This window comes from Anopheles bellator, chromosome 1 (assembly GCF_943735745.2).
Source record: "Anopheles bellator chromosome 1, idAnoBellAS_SP24_06.2, whole genome shotgun sequence".
In the NCBI taxonomy this organism is placed as follows: Eukaryota; Metazoa; Arthropoda; class Insecta; order Diptera; family Culicidae; genus Anopheles; species Anopheles bellator.
In genome coordinates, this window is record NC_071285.1 from 41,645,635 (window position 1) to 41,666,060 (window position 20,426).

The 20,426-nt window shown below is 46.7% G+C and overlaps 4 protein-coding genes across 5 annotated transcripts in view; 2 read left to right on the top strand and 2 right to left on the bottom strand.

Annotated features, from left to right (window-relative positions):
• The first annotated feature begins 1,817 nt into the window (after positions 1-1,817).
• LOC131215619 (uncharacterized) lies at positions 1,818-2,314 on the top strand. The gene is made up of 2 exons (XM_058210010.1): positions 1,818-1,826; positions 1,904-2,314. Exons 1-2 carry the CDS (start codon positions 1,818-1,820, stop codon positions 2,312-2,314), a joined length of 420 nt encoding a protein of 139 aa, XP_058065993.1.
• Positions 2,315-9,132: 6,818 nt separating this feature from the next.
• Positions 9,133-11,461, bottom strand: LOC131215620 (tyrosine-protein kinase transmembrane receptor Ror2). Its single transcript, XM_058210011.1, has 4 exons — positions 11,084-11,461; positions 10,740-11,019; positions 10,426-10,668; positions 9,133-10,352 (listed from the first exon to the last, which is right to left on the bottom strand). Exons 1-4 carry the CDS (start codon positions 11,459-11,461, stop codon positions 9,169-9,171), a joined length of 2,085 nt encoding a protein of 694 aa, XP_058065994.1. The 3' UTR covers positions 9,133-9,168.
• Positions 11,462-12,091: 630 nt separating this feature from the next.
• On the bottom strand, positions 12,092-14,391 carry LOC131216595 (kinesin-like protein subito). Of its 2 annotated transcripts, none has more exons than XM_058211128.1 (4): positions 14,260-14,391; positions 12,612-14,127; positions 12,327-12,537; positions 12,092-12,247 (listed from the first exon to the last, which is right to left on the bottom strand). In XM_058211128.1, the coding sequence occupies exons 2-4, from the start codon at positions 14,120-14,122 to the stop codon at positions 12,092-12,094; spliced, it is 1,878 nt and encodes a 625-aa protein (XP_058067111.1). In that variant the 5' UTR covers positions 14,123-14,127; positions 14,260-14,391. The 2 variants fall into 2 exon arrangements, with proteins under 2 accessions (XP_058067111.1, XP_058067112.1); XM_058211129.1 differs by having other exon boundaries at positions 12,612-14,123; positions 14,260-14,368.
• Positions 14,392-14,668: 277 nt separating this feature from the next.
• LOC131215621 (AT-rich interactive domain-containing protein 2) overlaps positions 14,669-20,426 on the top strand; it is an 8,821-nt gene continuing 3,063 nt past the window's right edge. The window contains exons 1-6 of the mRNA XM_058210013.1: positions 14,669-14,907; positions 14,976-15,069; positions 15,143-17,272; positions 17,583-18,113; positions 18,550-18,987; positions 19,902-20,423. Of these exons, the coding sequence (XP_058065996.1) occupies positions 14,669-14,907; positions 14,976-15,069; positions 15,143-17,272; positions 17,583-18,113; positions 18,550-18,987; positions 19,902-20,423 (3,954 nt within the window). The remainder of the gene's footprint in view (positions 14,908-14,975; positions 15,070-15,142; positions 17,273-17,582; positions 18,114-18,549; positions 18,988-19,901; positions 20,424-20,426) is intronic.

Consider the following 20,426-nt stretch of genomic DNA (forward strand, 5'->3'; position numbering starts at 1 on the left):
TCAATCAATAATTAGTGTTGGTGCAAATGAATTAATTTTAACTTGAAATCAACCTTAAACATTTTTTTCAAAATTTTGTTGTTTTTGGTTTTATAAGCGTAACACACTTGCTGCACGAAGGGTTTCTCACTTTGCTCGTTCCACCGACTATTGCCAGCTTCACGGAACATGTGCCTTTTATACAGTCCTGCCCCAGCAGTTCTTCTATCGCCCAATGTGGCCATCACTCTCTTTCAAAATTGACGTCACCAATTTTATGGCGATCGGTATCTGTTTTCGGGAAAACCGGAATCTGATATGGATCAACGGCCCGACGCCAAACTCTCACATCGAAAGCAGGACGCGTAGAATTTTCGAAAGAAAACCAGAAGACATTTTTCGTTTACAATGGAATGTCTGAAATTAGCAACATTCCAATAATTCAATCACAGCTCAGGTATTTCCCAGGGGACCAAACATCGTCCACCTTGCTGTACCTGTAATATATTTTATTTGCACGTAGCTGCCGAGCGCTACCGATCTGCATTAGAGTACTACTGATGTGAGTACGAGTCCCACCGGATCTTGGAAAAAAACATGATATTCATAACAAATGATGTAACAAAAATATAGATGCTAAAAGAGCTTGGCCATAGCTGAGAGTGTTACCAAAATTAGCACCTTGCGATGAAATGGCAATTCACTGCCACTTTTTGTACCGTTTCTAAATTCTTTTTAAAACTTATGATATCTGATAGTGAACCCATGGTATTTCGTCGATTTGCCGTTCCGAATTCATTTCTGTTTCGAATGCTTCTAATGTTGTCTCTTTGATTAAATGTGTGAGCTTTACACTTGTATATTGTTCTTAGGCTTTACGATACCTTCGAAGAACACGATACGATACCTAAGAACAGTATACAAGAACTGTAACTTACAGAACTATCATCAGAACAATTGACTTATCAAAATAATACAAATAAATTTCAAATAAATAAAATCCATTATTCTGAGTGTTTATATTAGCTCAGTTTATTCCTCTATAAAAATGTACAACATGACGCCTTCTCATTCTTATTCTTTCCTATTTTGAATCCCTTTTACCAATAGTGTCTCTAGCCATTAAAGGGACACTTCGATCCAATCCAATCAACTGGAACTCCACATTTCAATAGTAACAGTTTGTTGAGTAGCTGACATTAATAAAGTAGTTGATGTTCAGTCGTTCTTGATCGTTGATCGCATGATCGCATATGAAAATATCCATGTTCTCCGGAATAAGAATGATGATGGCCACAGCCTTGGCGTTATGTTTCACTATGTACAAGGTGCAAGAAAAAACTTTTTTCAAGTCATTCTAAGTGAATCACAACTACCAAATGACTTGCATAATGGGATTGAAAAAAGTAAATACCGTTCGATGATGTGCAATTCTCCGTCCAGAGGGACGGGTAATAAGGCTAATGCGTTAGCCAAATATGATTGTTAGGTGGGAAATCCAAACCGGCCGCCCGACACACCTAGAATTTCACAATACTTTCGGGCATGTCGCGTGAACTCGTTTTTTTTATTCTCCGACCGACGGCAGCGAGTGGGAGAAAAATTATGACACTCAAAAGCCTCCCCAAAAATGACCAAATCCAGTTTCGCCCTCGGGCGGCTGCCCGCCAGAACTTGCTGACGTCAAATGAGAATCGGGTTTTTTAGTATAAAACCTCTTTCATCGATTCCATTTCCATACCAGTGTGAAAGCATCATTCGCCGGGTAAGGAAAGTATTCTGCACCGATCGTTAACCGAGATTTATTGACTTGCGGGGACGCAAACCAGCCAGCAAGCATGTTGAAAGTAAGCATGGTGTGGTGATGAGCAAAAAGATGTGTTACTTTACGCTTTGATGCTTTTCTTTTCCACTATGCACTCAGTTCATTCCGTTGCTCGCCCTTGTGGCCATCGCCAGTGCGGCACAACAGATCCAGCCCGGGCTCGGAAACCCTTTGCTTCCTTTACCAGTACGCCGAGCAAGAAGTGTTGAACCATCCGAAAAGCTTGCCGTATCGAATGAAGAGCACAATATCGAGGCAACCGGCGACGCAGACGACATAGATAAGGCTGAAACCTATGGATACGGTTACTACTACCCTTCGTACGCATACGGACACCGAGGATACGGAGGATACGGAGGATATGGAGGATACGGAGGATATGGAGGATACGGAGGATATGGGGGATACGGCGGCTATGGTGGATACGGCGGGTATGGTGGCTACGGCGGATATGGTGGATACGGCGGGTACGGAGGGTACGGAGGATATCCTTACGGATACTACTATTAAACTATTTCGAGCCGACGTAAAGTTGATGTACCTGTTCATCAGTACTACCATTCGAAGTCTGTAACACCTCTCATCGTGTGAGAGCAAAAGTAAAATGTACAATACAATTTCGTGAGAGATAAGGAAATATGTTTTAACAAATTTTATAAAGGCCTTCAGAAAGGCCTTTTTCAAGTTATTGGAACTGCAATAATCCTGAAAGGTCGAACAATCAGTGCTAGAACGTGTACGCAAACTCTGCCCTCCCGTTGGGTGGGCAACGCCCTAAGCCACTTCATGACAAATAAATATTTAATCCACACGCTATGTGTAACTTATTATTTATGATTTTGACTGTTACTTTACCAATGAAGAATTGTACCAATGTAAATAGCATATATGTTTAGCAAGCATATAAAGCTTGATATATATTTGCTGGATATACATAGCTTGATTGTAATGAAATCAGGAACAAATGTTGTTGGAATCTACAGAAGTTTTTGTGCGATGGACCTGAAAGATTATTCATCATTTTAATAATTTTCCTCTTCAATGTGATATGTTTCGATTACCTTAAATCTACGATAAAAAAATGCTACAATATGCGGTTTATGGAAGGGGATATCCGTTTATTTTGGCAAAATAATCATACATGTTCAATGTTTTTCTCTGATACCATTTTTTTGTTTGCTCTTATCCTAATCTTACATGTTTTCTTCTAACCGTTTATTTAAATTAATTCATCATTAACTTAAATCAAAACACTATTCAAAACATTGTTATTTGTCCCGTTATTTGCACATTCGTTGGGACTTTGAAAGTGGGAATCTAGAATGTAGTCGATTCCAATCCTTTTTTCGACATTTTATACAACACTATACCACCACAAAAAAATATACCAAATACAAAAAATATCAAATTGGCTTCGATTTTGGGAATGACGAATCGCCCTTTCTAATTCAAACTTGGCTTTTTCCTTTTGTCATACTTTCAGAAATCGGCCCAACATCGCACATTAAAAAAAAACACCATGGGAAAACCGCAACGATCTTTCAAAATGGCTGCCATGTGGCATTGTTCCATCAACCAGCACTGCAATCCATCACAGATTTACCACCGGCAACTCAACCTTGCTTAAGCCCCACACCATAAGCACACCAAAAAGGCGCTCAAGCTGCGTTCCACTGTTGAATTTGACAAGCAAATAGAGACTGTTTCGGAAACCCACCACCGTCGCGCCAACCAATCGGACAGCATTCCGGTCGGGGCATGAGGTGGCACACTCAGGAAGATCGGCCTCCCGGACTCCAAATGCGCTCTAAGAAATGCTGCCAGCCCTCCACTGAGGGCGGTACCGAAGGCACTGCACATCGACGAGGACAACGACAACGACGGACCCCCGGACAAACCCGGCCTCTTTGCGGAGGTTCGTCGCTTCGTGAATAATGACGGCATCGATGTCGAGCACGTGGAACTTCGCGCGCTATCGAAACGCAAGCCATCGCACGCTGCTCTCCTCATGGTCGCACCCGAGCGGCGCGTTCCACGCTAAACCGGCTCGCGGGTCTACTTTCCCAGTCAGGCACCCGCGCGGGGCCGCAAACACCAGAACGGGGTGCAAGCATGTAAACAATCAACCTGCACGCGGCGTCATCGTTGCCGTGGTACGCCGGACCACCGGTTTATACCAGATGGGTATCCGTTCGGCGCCTCCATTTCGAGCTTTGCCCAGGATGGAGTCGAGTCAGTGAGGGGGACTTATAAAACGGCCCTGATTCTGGGAACTCGTGATCAGTAAGAATTTTGCCGAATTACGGAAGAGTATCGCCCTTTAGAGCATCATTCGAGAAAGTGTGCCAAAACACGTCTAGAAGTGCGCAAGATGAACCGCAGTCTGTTAGTAGTATCTCTGCTGCTGGGTGTTCTCAGTCTGCTGGCCACCAGAAGCATGGCTGAAGGCCGTGCAGTTCCAAACATTATCGATGCACCGCACAACCAAGCTGACAACATACCGGCGTTCCTTGCCGGCAACCCACGTCCGCTGCTCGATGGAGACGTAAGTAGAGTGTTCAGACCGCGTGCCTGCCAGATCCCTTACCATTTTGATCGTCTGCCTGACAGGCCAAAACAATCGTCTACGATCTGGCCAGCACCATCACCGACGAAGACGATTTCGAGCCGATGGAGTCCAACTTCCTGTGGTACCCCTGGTACCCACTGGTTTCCCTCTTCAACCCATTCTGGTGACCTGGGAGCGGATTCCGGTGAAATCAACCACCTGGACAACGGGCGGTGGATATGGCCACCGCATGGCCAAGGACTATCAACCGATGGCGGAAGCGAGTTGTGCATTAAGGCTTGTGATAGTTTTTATTCGCGCGATATAGAAAGTCGACTATATCGACTGTCGACATGGTGTTCTCTCGCAACTTGAATACTCTGTTTTGTTTTAGAGATTAAACTATGCTGCAAAATCAGTAGTTTGACGCACACAAGGTACCCGTCGACTACTGCAGCGTTAAGGGTTGATAAAAAAAACTGTACAAAACGGCCACTATACGAGACCTCCAATTATTTCATACAAATCGGGCACACTGTTTGAAAAGGAATATCTCTTAGTAAAAAGACTTGGCTGAAATAAATTACTGGTGTTCACATAAATTTAGCTGAAACCGCCAAAAGAGAATTATTAGAAACCGACAAAAAATCCGAAAACGGAAACCGACAAAATGAACGTACAGTGGATGGCAAAAAGAACCTTAGCTCCTGAACATTTGAAACATATGTGAAAATAAACTCAACTATCATTACGCAGAGTTTATATTTTCTGTTATATGGGGTCTAAAACACCATTAGGAAACAACTTACAACGGCATCATGTTCCAGGGGTGCATTATGTACAAGTTGCTGACCTTTCCTGGTCATGGTGACACGAAAGCTGGCCAGAACTTGGTGAAACCAAAAAACATTAATGAATGAAGAAGTCATATTGATGAAGATTTCTCCGCATCACAGGATAGTGAGGCATTCCACAAGCCAAAAGCAGTAATGCCTCGTGGATGATAATATCAAGGTTTTAGGTTATTACCGTCTTTGCCCAGACCAGCCAACCACTGAGAACATGTGGTTATTCATGAACCTTGGAGTATGCGAAAGATCCCACTTAATGTAACAGAATTAGAATCTGCCCCAAAATAATGTATGAGGATTGCAGACCACAGAACAAAACGACGATTTTCGGCCACAATGTCTGAGCGTAATGGTATGCATTGCGAATACCAAACTTGTTTTCGCCGAAGAGTAATTTAGCATGTTCTAAATATGTTCAATCATCCCTAAATAAACCAAAACTATAATTTACACATCTTATTTAAGGTTTTCGATTGATTTTTTATTGACTAAAGCACATTGTTCATCCTCGTATTTCGTCAAATCTTTTGTGTTCTTGAACTATGGTTCTTTTCGCCATCCACTGTATGTTTGCTGGAAATGTTTTGCTTCCATTGTACAGTTGACTATGTGAATGTTTTACGTACGGCCTTGTTTATGTAAATAGTTAGAAAAAAGTAACAAAAAATGAAAGAATTATAAAAATTAATACAGTAGTGTGTGTACAGTAACTGGATTGTGTACGCAAAGCTTGGTTCAAAAATTTACGAAGACCGTTCCACCAAGGATACTTTCTCCGTCGGCTGAAGCTCCGTCAACTCCGTTGGCGGCACATGTCTGAAGCTGCTCTAAAGACACGAATTTCTTCTTCGACAGGTCTTTGTAGCTTACTGTCCGTTGTCTGTTCAACATCTCGATAAAATTATTTAAGCTCAAGTTCAAAACCATACAAGTGTAACGAATTGTTGCGGTTTAACAATTACAATTAAATTAAAGTGGTTTTGTATAAAAAGTATGTACATTATGAATTATTTCTGCGCAAATTTCGTTTCTAGCGAAAAAACCCCAAACTTGCTGTAATAAGCTGGTCGAATTTTCCCATACCGCACATCATCGCCACAAACAAACGCCGTTGATCGTTTGTAGGTGGGCCCGTTCTGGGGAAATACGTCGCTTTACAATATTTCCGTTCGCACATTAATCAGCGTGATCGGAAGATGCGTGTCAATCACGCACCCCTCAAACGACGCCAGCCAAACAGCGAGCGAGAGTGCAGACGATGGAGGCGCATAGCAATATATAAACACACTCCCCTTTGGCAGGTCGCGATGTCTCTGCTCATCCGTGCGGTCTCTCGTCCGCTCTCACATCGCGTAAGGGCGCGCTTGGTGCACGTGCGTTTCTTCAGCATTTTCTCTTTCTGTAAAATAAATAATAAAAAACCGGTATTCAAAGGCCGAAGACGGCTTCACACCTTCGACGGGAGGTTCGTGCTATTCGCACCCGAAACAACCCGACCCGAACGGGTTCCGGCGGCCGGGCCTTCGCTATCGATGACGACTGCCCAGGCATTTTTGGACCTGCCAGTTGGCTGCGAATTTCGTAGAACCGGTTAGCGGGAGCTGCTCGTCGGCGTATCAACGGTAAATAATGGACACAGTCAACATCACGGATCTGCGGATACCCCGTACGGATACGTTCTGACTCATCGTCGACGAGGGAACGCCGGCGATCTTGTGACGCTGTGGCTCCTGCACGTGACCTGACCGATGATCACGCCAATCCTCGATCCCTATCCGTTCGGCTTGGCATGATAGTTAATGGGTTTTATCTATGTATTGCAGAATTTCGCGGCGTTTTGGGAGAAAAACAAATGTTTAACCGATGTTGATATGTTGCCCGTTTTCGCCACGTTTTTCCATTTTCATTTAGCAATCGTTAGCAACGTGTTAATGCCACGGATTCAGAATATCATAATTCATTTCTTTCTTCGACAATTCAATGGAATGGATGGGCCCAGTTCTTAACACCAGTACCAATTGTTTTTCGGTCTACTCATGCCTCAAAAACGGCCTGACTAACCTGGCCCAATATTTGGCAAGCAAAGAGTGCAAACATACGAGCAGCAATTGTGTAAAATTTTTGCAACATCATCATGCGCTTCGATATCGTCGTCATCTGCAATGATGCACTGCAAGACAAAACTCAAACCACAAGCGGTGCCCGGCCAATAGTAGTCCATTTCGGTGTAGTCCCCATTCGGAAACGCTTTTTGCACGCGCGTGACTGCTTCTGCTACGTAAGGAAATTCCTGCCAATGACGACACACCACGTGCTTCGCGTTCCACGTTCTTTGACGTTATACCATGCCTCGGGTGAGGAATTTGCGTTAGTCACCCATCGAGTTCTCGTTCGGACTTCACATAGACATGCCTTTCGAAGTATTCCCCCCAAAGGAGCCTTCAATAGTGAGACAAAACACATTTAAATATTTATTTCTTCTTTCACTTCGTTTGCATGGCTTTTTTGGTTGGTTGGTTGGTTGGTAGGTTTCAAGGTTTCGTTCGTTTGGCCGACGACTGGAACGCACTCATTGTTCCCTTCGCTTCCTTTCGCTTCCTTCCGCTTTGTCACCTTTATCCCTGTCCACTGTGTCGTCCCGAAATGTACCGAGAGCCTTGCCGTTCGTGTTTACATAAATCAATCCACACTCTCACGCGTCCCACAGAGTGCAGGGTCTCGCCTACCATTCCGTATATATTAAACAAAAAATGTAGTCTTTGGGTAGCAGAAACCCGCTAATGTATGCCTCATTAGAATCAATACGGGAACCAATTAAGTACGCTTTCTTACCAACGGAACAGAATGGTCCTTCCGCGCCAGGAGAGGTGTGCGCCTTGTTCCCCCATATAAACTACAGAAATGTGGTCATGTCTACCTCGTGTCGTGAGCAGAACTTTTAAACTTTTTCCCTTAAACTACTATAAGTTGTTCTTGTGTTCATACTTTATAAATGTCTTAATTTTTCCAGCAACCGATGCTGTTCGGTTACTCGTTCAAACTCACCTTCCATTATTGTACCCGCTTGCATTCGTACCCCTGAAACACTGGAGAAGGACACTCTAGGGTCCTTTTGTCGCGCTATTTTCTTCACTTGCAACCCTTTATGCTAGTTGGAACAATCTTCGTATTATTACTAAAAACCGCATTTAAACTATTATTGTGAAGCAGAGCGTTTCGTAATCTTGTCATGTTCAAATCTAAAACATTTATGTTTTTAATGAATCTGCATATGCGGTGTGCAGTGCATTGCCTTTGGTTGCGAATGATGGTTCTCTCGGAAAAGAGAAGCGAAAAAGTGCGCTACACGGCCACACGGAATTAATTTTAACCTAAAGTACCTAACGATAATAGTACACGATATGCCCGAGTACCTAGTAGCCGCATATGCCACACATCTACTCCTGTTCCGAAAATATAATAAACCTTCGTTTTCGCGAGATTGAAATGGGAATTTAATAAAACCTACAACTATCAGTGTCATTTCATTTGTTCAGTAGTTGGATGCTCAGTGGCAAACGATCAGATAAATAAACACTACGTACAATACTGAGATTTCTATTGGCAGTCTGTTTACACATAAATCAACAGAAAAAAAGATAAAGTCTTTGAGTATTGGCAGCATCTCTGGAATCATAAATAAATTATTCAAACAAACGCCATTTGGACTGCGCGTGTGAGACGAAAACCACGCGTGCCCGCCCTATGATGATGATGGTAATTGGATTACGAAACGAACACAAAGAAGTGATTATTAGTTACACAAAGAAGGTGATGAGCGCAAAATCAAAACATTCCACACATGTGACATGTCAGTGAACCTATGTAGTAACCGGAACGTGTACGGTACGCGATCTGTACGCAATCTGTTCATTTGATACCGTTAGTTTGTTCCGCTCTTTCTCTCGCTCTCTCAGTCATGGCGGCTACATTAGCATCTTCCCATCGAAGTCGGCCCGAATTTGCTGCAGCTTCTGGTAGATCACGTGAAAACTGGGCCGATCGTTTGGCTTCCGGCTCCAGCAGCGGCGCATCAGATCGTACACCGTCAGGGGCGTATTCTCCGGGCACCCGAGCATGTTGCCTTCCTTCACGAACTTGACAACCTCTTCATGCGTCATACCGTAGTATGGTTGCATGGCGAATGAGAAAATCTCCCACAAACACACTCCATATGCCCACACATCAGATTCGATCGTGTACTTGTTGTAGAGGATACTCTCAAGGGGCATCCAGCGAATCGGGATGGCGTCATTCTCGTCGCCCTTGTAGTAGTCCTGAAGGTAGATCTTGTGCGACAGACCAAAGTCCGCTATCTTCACCACCATGTGGTCATCGATCAAGCAGTTACGGGTGGCCAGATCGCGGTGCACAAACTTGCGCTCCGACAGGTACATCATACCGGAGGCGATCTGGTGCGCAATGTTTAGCAGATCACCGTGCGACAGCTCGGTACTGATGCTGTCGGCACGGTTCTGTTGTGCAAACGGAGAACACTGTCGCAGGAACTCGTTCAGATCACCACGAGCCATAAACTCGAACAGCAAGCACATCGGTCGACCGATCGCACACACGCCGAGCAGTTTCACGATGTTCGGATGATCGAACTCTGCGAGCAGGCACGCCTCGCGCTCAAAGTCCACCTGCAGATCCTGGCTGGCCTCATCCTTGAGCATTTTCACTGCGACAAGCGTAAAATCTTCACCCGCCACCAGTCCTGGTGCCTTCGCTTGGAACACGCGCCCGAATGCGCCCTGGCCAAGGTCCTTTATGTAGATGATGTTGTTGCGTGGAAACTCGAGCTTCTCCAGCTTCGGATTGAGCTGAGCACCGGTGCGATGGTAGTTTACGTTCGAAGGAAGTTTGTTGATGTCGATCCCACCGGGATCGGTTGTTCCCGTCGCATTGCTTGCGTTGTAGCTGGCAGCACCGGCCGGTCGTCGATTGTGCCGATGGCGAGAAACACGGTAGCAGAGCAGCACCATCAGGTGCAGCAGGACGATCGCTACGAACCCAATACCCGACAGCAGGAAGATCATCGAAGGGGTAAACACCGACTCCATCGTCATATCGACCTTCGTACGGATGTCACTTGCGTCGGTAGAATTTGCTACAAAAAGGCCAAACACGGATACATTAGAAAGAATCTCCGAACAAACTAGCTGCATACGCCTCACACTTACGGCAGAGCGGAATGTCACAGGCCTGCCACCGGACGGTTTTATCGGTCGTGTAGCACCACGGTGTGGGCTCTTCTCCGCCCGCATTCCGGCAATAGTTTTCGGCGTCCTGTAACTCCGCAAACACGAGCGGCGGTTTGTGGTGCGAGTGTGGCTCCTGTGAATCCCACTTCTGGCACGGTATACCTGAGTTGGACACATTTGCCGTACCCAGATAGAACCGCCCATTACCCATACGGCAGTCATCTGCAAATTGGAAATTACAAAAAACAAATGGTTACCTGTACAGTAAACAGCGGATCACCGGAATCACGTACAAGTAACTTCCTCCGAGACGAGCTCGGTCAGGCCAACGTGTGAGCAGACGGGAGGTTTTGCGGTGCGATTATAACGTGGCAACTCTTCACAATTCGGTAGCCGGAAGTGTCCCCTCGACTTTATGACATCTCCCCGTTCCTTTTTCTCTTCGATCAACGCCCAATCATTGTAGCAAAACTGCAGATAGGTTGCGACACAGTCTTCATAGCAGAGCGGCAACCGGATCGTAGTACCTTCCTTGATCACGCACTGTGGGAACGCGTACGCACACAGCAATTTCTGAGGAGAACAACGAAGGTCAATCAGTACTTTACGTTTCGGAACTATCGCGCGGTCACCCTACCTCAGCTGCTGGTCGACAGTAAGAGGGCAGATCGTTGATAAGATCGTCAAACAGTGCGGTGGTGATCTTTTCGTTCTCCCACCCACCGGTTCCGTCCTCGCGGCTGTACCAAACCTGTCGACTGTTGATGAACCGCTTGCAAACCTTCCCATTGTATGGCGCACAGTAACCTTCCTCGTCGTCGCCCGGCTCGTACCAACCGGCCGTGTCACGGTTTGCCGTTCGTAGGGACGCGGCTGACGTTGAAACGGCTACAACCGAAGGGCTAGGTGTGGTCGCTAACAACATCGACATCAGCAGCAGCACGCAACCCCCGGTCTCCGACGAAATGAAACGATTGCTTTGTGTGGCACTGCCACTACGCCAGAGGCGGATCATCTTTGGTTCTCGATACAGTGCCCCTTTTTTTCAATTCACGAGGCCCAATGTGTTTTCAATTAGCAGCCCTTCAGTAGTTCGTTGGCCAATTTGCCGCGGCCGAGCATCGGGGTTTTATCCGCTTGTCGTTGCCCTCTCGACGCCCTTCGTGACCAACACTTGACACCGATTCGCATAGGAAACACCCAACACAGGAAAACTGGTGTTTCGAAAAACATGCGGCCACAAGCGTCCTCGTGAGGCGCCTTTACACGTCCGCACGAAGCGGACTAATTTTCTGTGATAAATTTTGGAAATTTGTTTTGTTGTGCTCCCGTTCGCAACTTTGCTGACATTTGTTTTCACCCTTCACCTTTTTCCTTTCAAACACTTTGTACTAAATTAATTGTTCCAACTCGTTCTAAATGTCAAAAATGTTCTAAACGTTCTCAACTTGATTGTATTTTTGTGCAATTTAGCTTTGAAATCAAATGTTCGAACATTCACCAACGGCATTCATACGCTACTTTTTCTAGAAGGTTTTTGAACATTGCTCTCAATACCCTCCAAACAATAAACCAATTTAAAAGAAAACGTAAAGAGAAGACTTTTAAAACATTTATTCATTAAGCTTGAAAATAAGGCCGATCACTACAAAGAAAGTCTTCGAACGCCCTTTTGCTGCAGACGGTACCGGTTGACCTCTTCTTCATAAACCTTCAGTTTGTTTTCATATTCTTCCTGGTCCTCCTCCATATCGAGAATGATTTGCTCCCGCGACTGCAACTTCTTCTCCAGCACAGTGAGCTAAAGAAATGTGAACAGTGCACATAGCGGATTAGTGTACAACGCTGCGAACAAGCACTCTGGTCTCCAAATGTCCTACCTTATGTTTATAAGGCAAAATGGCCAGTTCCTTGGCACTTTCGACACGTTTCTGGTAGGATTCCTCCATTTGTGTAAAGTGGAGCTGAAAGTTGTCCGTCAGCTCGTTGCGCAACAAAAACTCTTGCATAGCGAGTTGCTTCTGGAAAGATGCGTGTTCGGCGCTTTTCTGCTGCACTTGCTCGCGCAACTGCTGCACCTCAAGTTTTAATCTGGCAAAATGAGAAACAAAAAAGAACCAATAGGATCAGACCAAAACTAACCCTTCATACCGATCTCCATTTACCTTTCGTTCTCCCGTAGCAAGTTGGACAAATCGATCTTGCACGACGGGCTGCTTACAGCCTGAGCCAGGAAAAACGAATATCTAGTGCTCTCTGGGGCTTTCGAGAGCATCTTCTGTTCCTTGCGAATGACAATCTGCTTTGCGATCGATGAAAAGTTCAGCACATTGATGTTTTCGTCGTAAAACTCATCCGTTGGGTACACGTTCACGATCATCGTCATCGGTTCCTTACCGAGCAGCGCCGACTGCACGATCATAGTAAGCTTCGAATCTCGCACCGGCACAAGATCGTGGACCTTGCGCGACTTTTGATTCTTGTGCACCGTCTCCAGGCAACGGCCGAGCACCAGCAGCGAATTGTTAATTTTCTGGGCCTCCTTCAAACGGTCGCCCATGTTGCCCGTTTTCTTTAATCGCTCTGAACCGGCCAGATCGCAAAACTTGTACACCGACTGAGCGATACGTTGCGTGGCCACCGAGTGCGTGATAACAGTGATGGTGAAAATGCTGTGTGATCGGCTCGAGTTGCGGTTAATGTCGGTCGAACCGTACGTAGCACTCTGCAAGCCAAACTCCAGTAGATTGTAAGCACCCTCTTTCGTTCCTGCGTACAGCGTCGTCAGCCCTTTAATATAAGCGTTCCCTTCGTTGGCCAACACCTTCAGTGGTTTGCGTTTCGAATTGACCAAATCAAGATTCAGTAGATCGTAAACGTTTTCGTTGTAAATCTCGACGAAGGAAATCCAAATAAAGACCCGTCGGTCGCCCAACTGTAGCGGTTCGAATTGCTGCTGGCTCTGAATGATGTCGCTGATTTGCTGATCACCATCCTCACTCTGCAGCTGATCTTTTACGGCGGTCAGCTTACGCATTTCCTCAATAACCAGCTCATCGCTTAGCAGACACGGTTTCATGCCGTCCATCTTAAGGGTAGGCTCGGTGGAGATGGAATCCTTCAATTCCGCGTAGATTTGTTCGATGCAGCGTGGCACAACGCCGGGTTGGTGCTGGTTGCCAAGCAGCGTGTACGTTTTGCCCGACGCTGACGTACCGTACGTAAGAATGGTGGCCCCCGGTTCTCCCAGCCCCGGCCGTATCATAGGCCGGATGCTCGAGTCATACACATCTGCCTGCGATACGTGATCATCGTAAATGTGACTGAAAGTGAATCGCTTTTCAGAGGACGACTGATTTTCCCCGATGCACCGAGCGATCAGCATATTGTCTTTGATCTTCAATCCCATCCGGCCAGAGTTGCTTTTGATGTACGGACGCAAACGCAAACATACTTTCACCGTCTCTTCATCCTTAAGTTCGGTCGACTCTTCCGCGTCCGCTAGCTCATCTTCTACTCCGGATGCTGGCGAAATTTCCTCCTCCGGTATTGCGATACGCGATTGGCGCTCGGCAAGCAACGATTCCCAGCTGTTGCCCTTCATAGGTCGTGGACGCTTGCGGCGATCAACGCTGCTTTCGGCTGCCTCCAGAAAGGACGGTTTTGCTTTATGCATCCTACCTTTGATGTGCCGGATGTGAAAAGAGGAAAATCATGTCTCAGCACCACGAAACAACCAAACAGCAAGCCACCATTTTGTTGAATTTGATCGCGATATTCTTCGTTGCGAATTATGGTGCGTTTCATACTCACAAAATCAGTTTCAACTCAACGTTGTGGAATGTTTGTATCAACGCAGCTTGTGTGCTCGTGACCGAATATATTCTGTTTATTTTTCGTAGATGAACGGACACGAACCGGACGAATGAAAATATGCTGTTGTTTGTTGCAAAAAAACCGGCTCCCGTTAGTTGCTGTTATTCTAAGCTTTTGTTCGAAACGGCTATTCTGACATTTGTGAGCACTCATACTAGGACTCATACTCATACTCATACTCATACTCACTCATACTCATACTCATAACCGACACTCACGCAACTTTGACAGCCGCTTGGCTTGCGTACCAATGTTGTTTGTGTGTTCGACTCCTGTGGCTTCATTCGCGCTAGAAATTATTCATTAAAAAGTATTATTCAAAGAAATTAGTGCACGAGGGTCAAAAATGATGGACGTCGTGAAAACAGAGCGCAGCCTGGCAATGGTTGATGACATCACAAATGATGCAATCGGCGTCAACGCTGCTGGCCCTAATAATGCGGGTAGTGGCGGCGTATCTGCTCCCGTCACTCCAAAAGAGTCAACAAAATCACAAAGCGTTCGCCGAACGGTCACCAAGCCGATCTTTGAGAAGGATAAGTACAGCTTCTTGTGCGATCTGCAAATGTTCCACGATAAAAATGGGTACGCCACGCAGTCTTAGGGAACGATCGATACTAGACCTATCAGCCACTCTGTGCGAATATTTACAGGACACCATTTGCGAAACTTCCCAAGATAAGTGGCCGCGACGTTGATCTACACAAACTCTACTCGGTCGTTATTAGTCGCGGAGGATGGATGAAGGTAAGAATTCTCTACCGTCTTGCGCTTGGGCGATATTGCGACACCTAACTCGACTCTGGACATTCGATCGTAGGTTAATGCACGTGAAGATTGGGACGAAGTGATTGAAGAGCTCGATCTGCCGACACGATGTGTGAACAACGAGATCGCGCTGAAGCAGATCTACATTCGCTTTCTGGATCGCTACGAACGAGTAAACTATCATGGCGAAGATAAAGACCCCGGCGAAGATGAGGACGACGAAAAGCGGTTACATCGGCGCTGGACCGTCCGAGCACTGCACACAATGCCTAGTGTGTACAACCACCACCAGCACAACGTCCCGGAAGCGCTCCGCTCGTCGTTGAAGCTTTCCGAAGATCTGTACCGTGCCTCGGAGTACGATAAGCTGATCCTGTCCCTGCTGTCACCCCTACCGAACGAGCAAGACTTTGCCATCAACGTGTGCACGTTGATGTCGAACGAGAACAAGCACACGCTCAAGATCGATCGATGCCCGCGGTTGGTGTACGCGCTGTTGGCGCATGCTGGCGTTTTCAACCACTTTACGCTGCGTGACACCTTCGATGAGTACTACTCGAACATCCGGAAGAACTCGCTGCAGCGCTTTTGGAAGGAATGTCTGTTTGAGAAACCGCAAGTGCTCGAGCTTTCGATGGAAGATTACTTCGCCAAAATGGACACCGATCCGAGTGCACTGATTGCTAGTATCTACCAGCAGGAAGAGCAGCTGGAAGACGAGGAGAACGACAACGAAAATGAGGCCGAAACAGACCACGCCGAAGTGGCTCATAGTCGACTCAATATGGCCACGCTGCGAACGTTCCTATGTCTCGGGACAGGGCTCGGAACAAACGACTACATCGGCCAACGGGTGCTGCAGATTGCGTCGATCTTTCGCAATCTGAGCTTTAACGAAGAAAACCTTTCGCTGCTTGGCCATAATCGTACGTTCATCCGCTTTCTCATCATGTGCTCCAACGCGCGCTGGAACAACCTGCACCATCTTGGGCTCGATATGCTCGGAAATATTGCCAACGAGATCGACGTTAACGACCCGCAATCGGACGAAATCACGCGCTGTCTTTTGTCCACCGTCTCAGAAGGATTGGAAGGTGCCGATCGCGGTGTCATTATCAGCTGTCTGGAGGTGCTGAGTAAACTGGCACAGAAAGAAGCGAACGAGGACAATCTAAATCGCTGCCTCAACCAGCAGCTGTACGATCAAATAACGCTCTTCCTCTTCCTGAACGACATCATGCTGCTGCTCTACACACTCGAGTGCATCTACTCACTGACGTCGATGGGCGAAAAACCGTGCCAAGCGATCATGCATGTTCGCGGTGTGCTGGATACGCTGGTTTCGCTCGTAACGGTAGAGGCGCAAAGTTACGGGCCGGATGCCTGCATACTAATGCGTGTCGTAGAAACCATCCCGGGTAATATGGCCGGCCCTCAAGGGCCGTACCAGCCAGCAACGCCACCGCACGCTGGTTCTATGCATACTAATCCCGTGCCAACAATGGCCCAGCTCACCGTTCACAAAGACGCATCATCCGGAACGGTTTTTTCAACGACGGAAGTGTCGAAACTTCCAAACGCCAGCAGCAGCCCTACGATTGCCGCCAACACCAACAAACCCATGCCCGCCCTTTCCGTGACTCAAATGGTCACCTCACAACCAGCTTCCCCTGCCGCGGGCAACCAAACGGTGTCGATCACCCGTCCACCGGCGGCCGACTCGCCTCAAGTTTCTGTCAACATTATTGCGCGGCCCGATTCAATGGCAGGCAACACGGACAGCCGGACGGTAGCCTCCGGAACGGTAACAGGTCCATCTGCCACCCTACCGCCGACCAGTTCACTGGCCGCAAAGCACATGCAGCAGCAGCAAGTGCAGGAAAGTGAACAGTTTGCCTGTGCCTGGTTAAGAGCATCGTTCGAGATGCACACGGCACCGGCCATCCGTACCGATCAACAGGAGGTCTACAAACTGTACATGGCGACGAATGCGAAACTCGGTCGAAAAGTGATCGTACCACCGTCGCACTTTCCACGTTGCGTCCGTACTGTATTCGGTGCCTCGGTTGGTCCGGTGCAGTTTAAGATGGAGCAAAACGGCGTTGAATCGATCAGCACATTCTACGAGGGGCTAAAGTTGCGCGCGAAACCCTTGTCCATTGTCCACAAGGGTACGGTGCTGGTGAGTACACTTTATTTTTTTACACTCCTTTCGTAACAACAACCAGTTCTCCGTGGGTGGGCCACTTGCATTGTTCTCGGTTAATGCAACGAAATTGGGCCATCGGAGAAAAAATAAAAGCCGGACTTTTGATTTAGATAAGATACACTGTACCTGCACGTGTACAACTTATCTTGTCGAATGGATCTGCCTAGTGAATATGAAACATGTACATTTTCACAATTGTTATTATCAGTAATGCTCACTCTACCTCCACCCATATGTTAAAAATTAACAAAAACTGCATTGATCGCCCCCCGGATCCTTATAGGCGCCCAACATAGAATATGTAACCGCTAGCTCCGCTTTGAGTAGCGCTGCGACAGACTGTGCCGCCGGCCCAAAACAGGTTGCCAATGCTGGCACCACAGCAAGCACATCCTCGACAACCACTCTCACGACGGTTCCCATCGATGTTATCCCAAACGGAAGCCGATTGGCCACGACATCTGTCATATGCTCGGCGAAAGGGCAATCATTGCCGGTACCATCGCTTACTTTCACAACGCCCGCCACGGTAGCGACGATACGATCGTCTTCCGTTATAGCAACGGCACCGGCATCATCGGCAGTATCCCAATCCGTTGTTTCCGTCGTTCAAAAGACCCCCTCATCACACACTCCAACGATCACAACGCAACCGCCCAAGACGCACATCTCGAAGCACCTGGTACCGTATAGTTCGACACCGGCCACAGTCACGGTAACTGCCGCACCATCCTCCACCAAGCAGCAGCTAATAGTAACACAGGTTGGCGGCAAGAGCGTGCTTATCAATCAGCCCACGGCCACCACCGGCGGTGTAAGAGTGAAACCATTATTTTCTCAATCTCCTCAGTTAATCGTAAAACAAACTCTCAATTCTCGGTTCCCTGCTTCCATTTGTTGCATTGTTTTCTTTTGCGCTTACAATTGAATGTAGTGTCTGTGGCCATCACCCAAAGCTCGACACGAGCCGCCCACTAAGGCAGTGGCTGTATAATTTGGTTTCGTTTGTTGCTTCTGTTCTATCTTCATTTGTCGATCAAACGATCATTTGGTTTTGTTGTATTTTTATTATTTGCTGTGCGATTATACTGTTATTTTTCGTCGCAGCTTCTGGTGTGATGTTGTGTTGATGTGTGTTTCATTGTCGCTTTTTCACACCGCACACCGTAGTTTAGTTCCCTAAGCAGAGTACTTTTTTCCTAAACAGGATCATTTCGCACATTCTTCCCTTTTCTTGACTTTCCCAACAGCAACAGCAACAGTACCTACCGTCGACACCGTCGTCTCCCCTGTTGCAGCAGGTGCTTAGTGGTGAGCAGAAGAACAACGTGATTGTCCTAAACCAGACAACCATCTCACCGCAACCATCACCACAGAGCACCTCATTGCTTCAGCACCAATCGCAAGGTAGTGTGACTGTGCAGCAACATCATCACCATAACACCGGTACAACGACGATCATGAACCAGTCGGGAACGATCTCTTCGACGACGACCAATCCGTCGGCTCTCATCAAGAGCTTACTGGCGAACAAGGTAACGACGAGCGCGGTTCCCGAAAGCACGCTCGCCACCGCCGTCGCCACTGCCGCTGCTGCTGCTGCCACTACTCCTTCCAGTAGTTTGTCTACTACCAACATTACTCCTACTACCAATTGTTTGATTGCACCGAATGTGAATGTGCGTCAGGTAACAGTAGTGCATTATTCTAGGTCTTTCGACGGCGTTTGTAAAGAGGGAAGGAAATGCGAAGGGCAACCGAGAGGTTCACTGTTGGTAGCGAATGTTTTTTAAGTTCGCGATGGAGGCGCATGGTCGCTTATAGTTGCAATTGCAAGAACTGTTTATAACGCGACGGGAGCTATTTTAGTATTTTGTAATGCTTTCGTTTGATGCACAACATAATTTACACAATTGCAAACAGCCACAACCTATGCTGTATTGTTTCCACCGTTGGTCAATGCAAAGATGGGAAGCGATATTTAAATGTTGATGCCGCACAACGAAGATTATGATTCCGTTAAAAAATACTGGTTCCTTCACCTCGAGTGTAGCAACGAACGTTCAAGTACAGATTAATCCAAACATGGCAGATGCTTCAGCTTAATCGATCGCACCAGTGTGTCTCCTTTGCATGTGTATTTGTGTTTTTGTTAAAAATGTTAAAGTTATCATAAATTTAAAATCACTACTTCAATTTACAGTGGTCAAGATTTCTGCGTACAAGCATGTTTCTTCTACATTACTAACTTTATCTCTTCGATTTGCTTGACTTATTTGGTTTTATACTAGATGTTTGCTTATACTGTTTGGATTAAAAATAAATTCAAAATCCAGCTAGATACAGAAAAGTTTCCATTTGAAAACTTATATACGGTTTCTAGTATTTCGTAAAGTAGATTTAATCGGAAGCAGACCACGTGCACAGCTCCGTAGGCTTAAGTTAGTTCAGATAATTTGTTTGTGAGTGTGTTTTGTAACTGAAAACATTAATCAGCATACCAACACTGACTTCTTACCACAGCTGGACGATGGAACGGAACCACGGAGGCATATTTATAACGTTTTTGTTTTTCATTTTCTATCGCATCAACTGATCGCAGGTCGCCCAAAGGCAGCAACTTCAGAAGCAAAAACAAATGATCGAGCAAAAACTTCCCCTGGCGGGGGGAGCGAACGCGTCGGTTGTGGTCACGTCGAACAATCCGAACAATTTGACCAACATTAAAGTGGGCAACTCGACCATCTCGATCAAGCCAGGAACGTTACCAACGAACACCGTGATCACAGCCACGAATCCACACGAGGCACTCAACGCTCCGCCGCCCTTGGCACCACTGAGCCAAACGGGTAGCCAGGGTACGATCATCAAAACGATCATGCCCGACACGGCGTCCCAGTTGCACCAGCAAAAGCTGCTTCCGAATAAGGTACTCTCGGAGCTTCTGGAGAAGAAACCTGGCGAAATGATCATTGCCGGTGAAACGACGATCAAGCGTAAGATCGACGCCGATTCAACGGCTGAGCCACCCGTCAAGCGGATTGAGGTGACCAGTGGTGAGAGCGGCAAAGTGAAGGCTGCTGATCTGTACGCCGAACTGGCAGGATCCATACTGGCTGGTGAAGAA

What these genes read in the sequence shown, in the direction of transcription:
- LOC131215620 (XM_058210011.1), bottom strand. Translation starts at nt 11,461, where the DNA reads ATGATCCGCCTCTGGCGTAGTGGCAGTGCCACACAAAGCAATCGTTTC. An exon ending in ACTGTCGACCAGCAGCTGAG is followed by an intron (nt 11,020 to 11,083) that starts GTAGGGTGACCG and finishes TGTTCTCCTCAG; the next exon opens with AAATTGCTGTGTGCGTACGC. An exon ending in CGTCTCGGAGGAAGTTACTT is followed by an intron (nt 10,669 to 10,739) that starts GTACGTGATTCC and finishes TCCAATTTGCAG; the next exon opens with ATGACTGCCGTATGGGTAAT.
- LOC131216595 (XM_058211128.1), bottom strand. Translation starts at nt 14,122, where the DNA reads ATGCATAAAGCAAAACCGTCCTTTCTGGAGGCAGCCGAAAGCAGCGTT. An exon ending in TTGCTACGGGAGAACGAAAG is followed by an intron (nt 12,538 to 12,611) that starts GTAAATGGAGAT and finishes TCATTTTGCCAG; the next exon opens with ATTAAAACTTGAGGTGCAGC. An exon ending in TTTTGCCTTATAAACATAAG is followed by an intron (nt 12,248 to 12,326) that starts GTAGGACATTTG and finishes ACATTTCTTTAG; the next exon opens with CTCACTGTGCTGGAGAAGAA.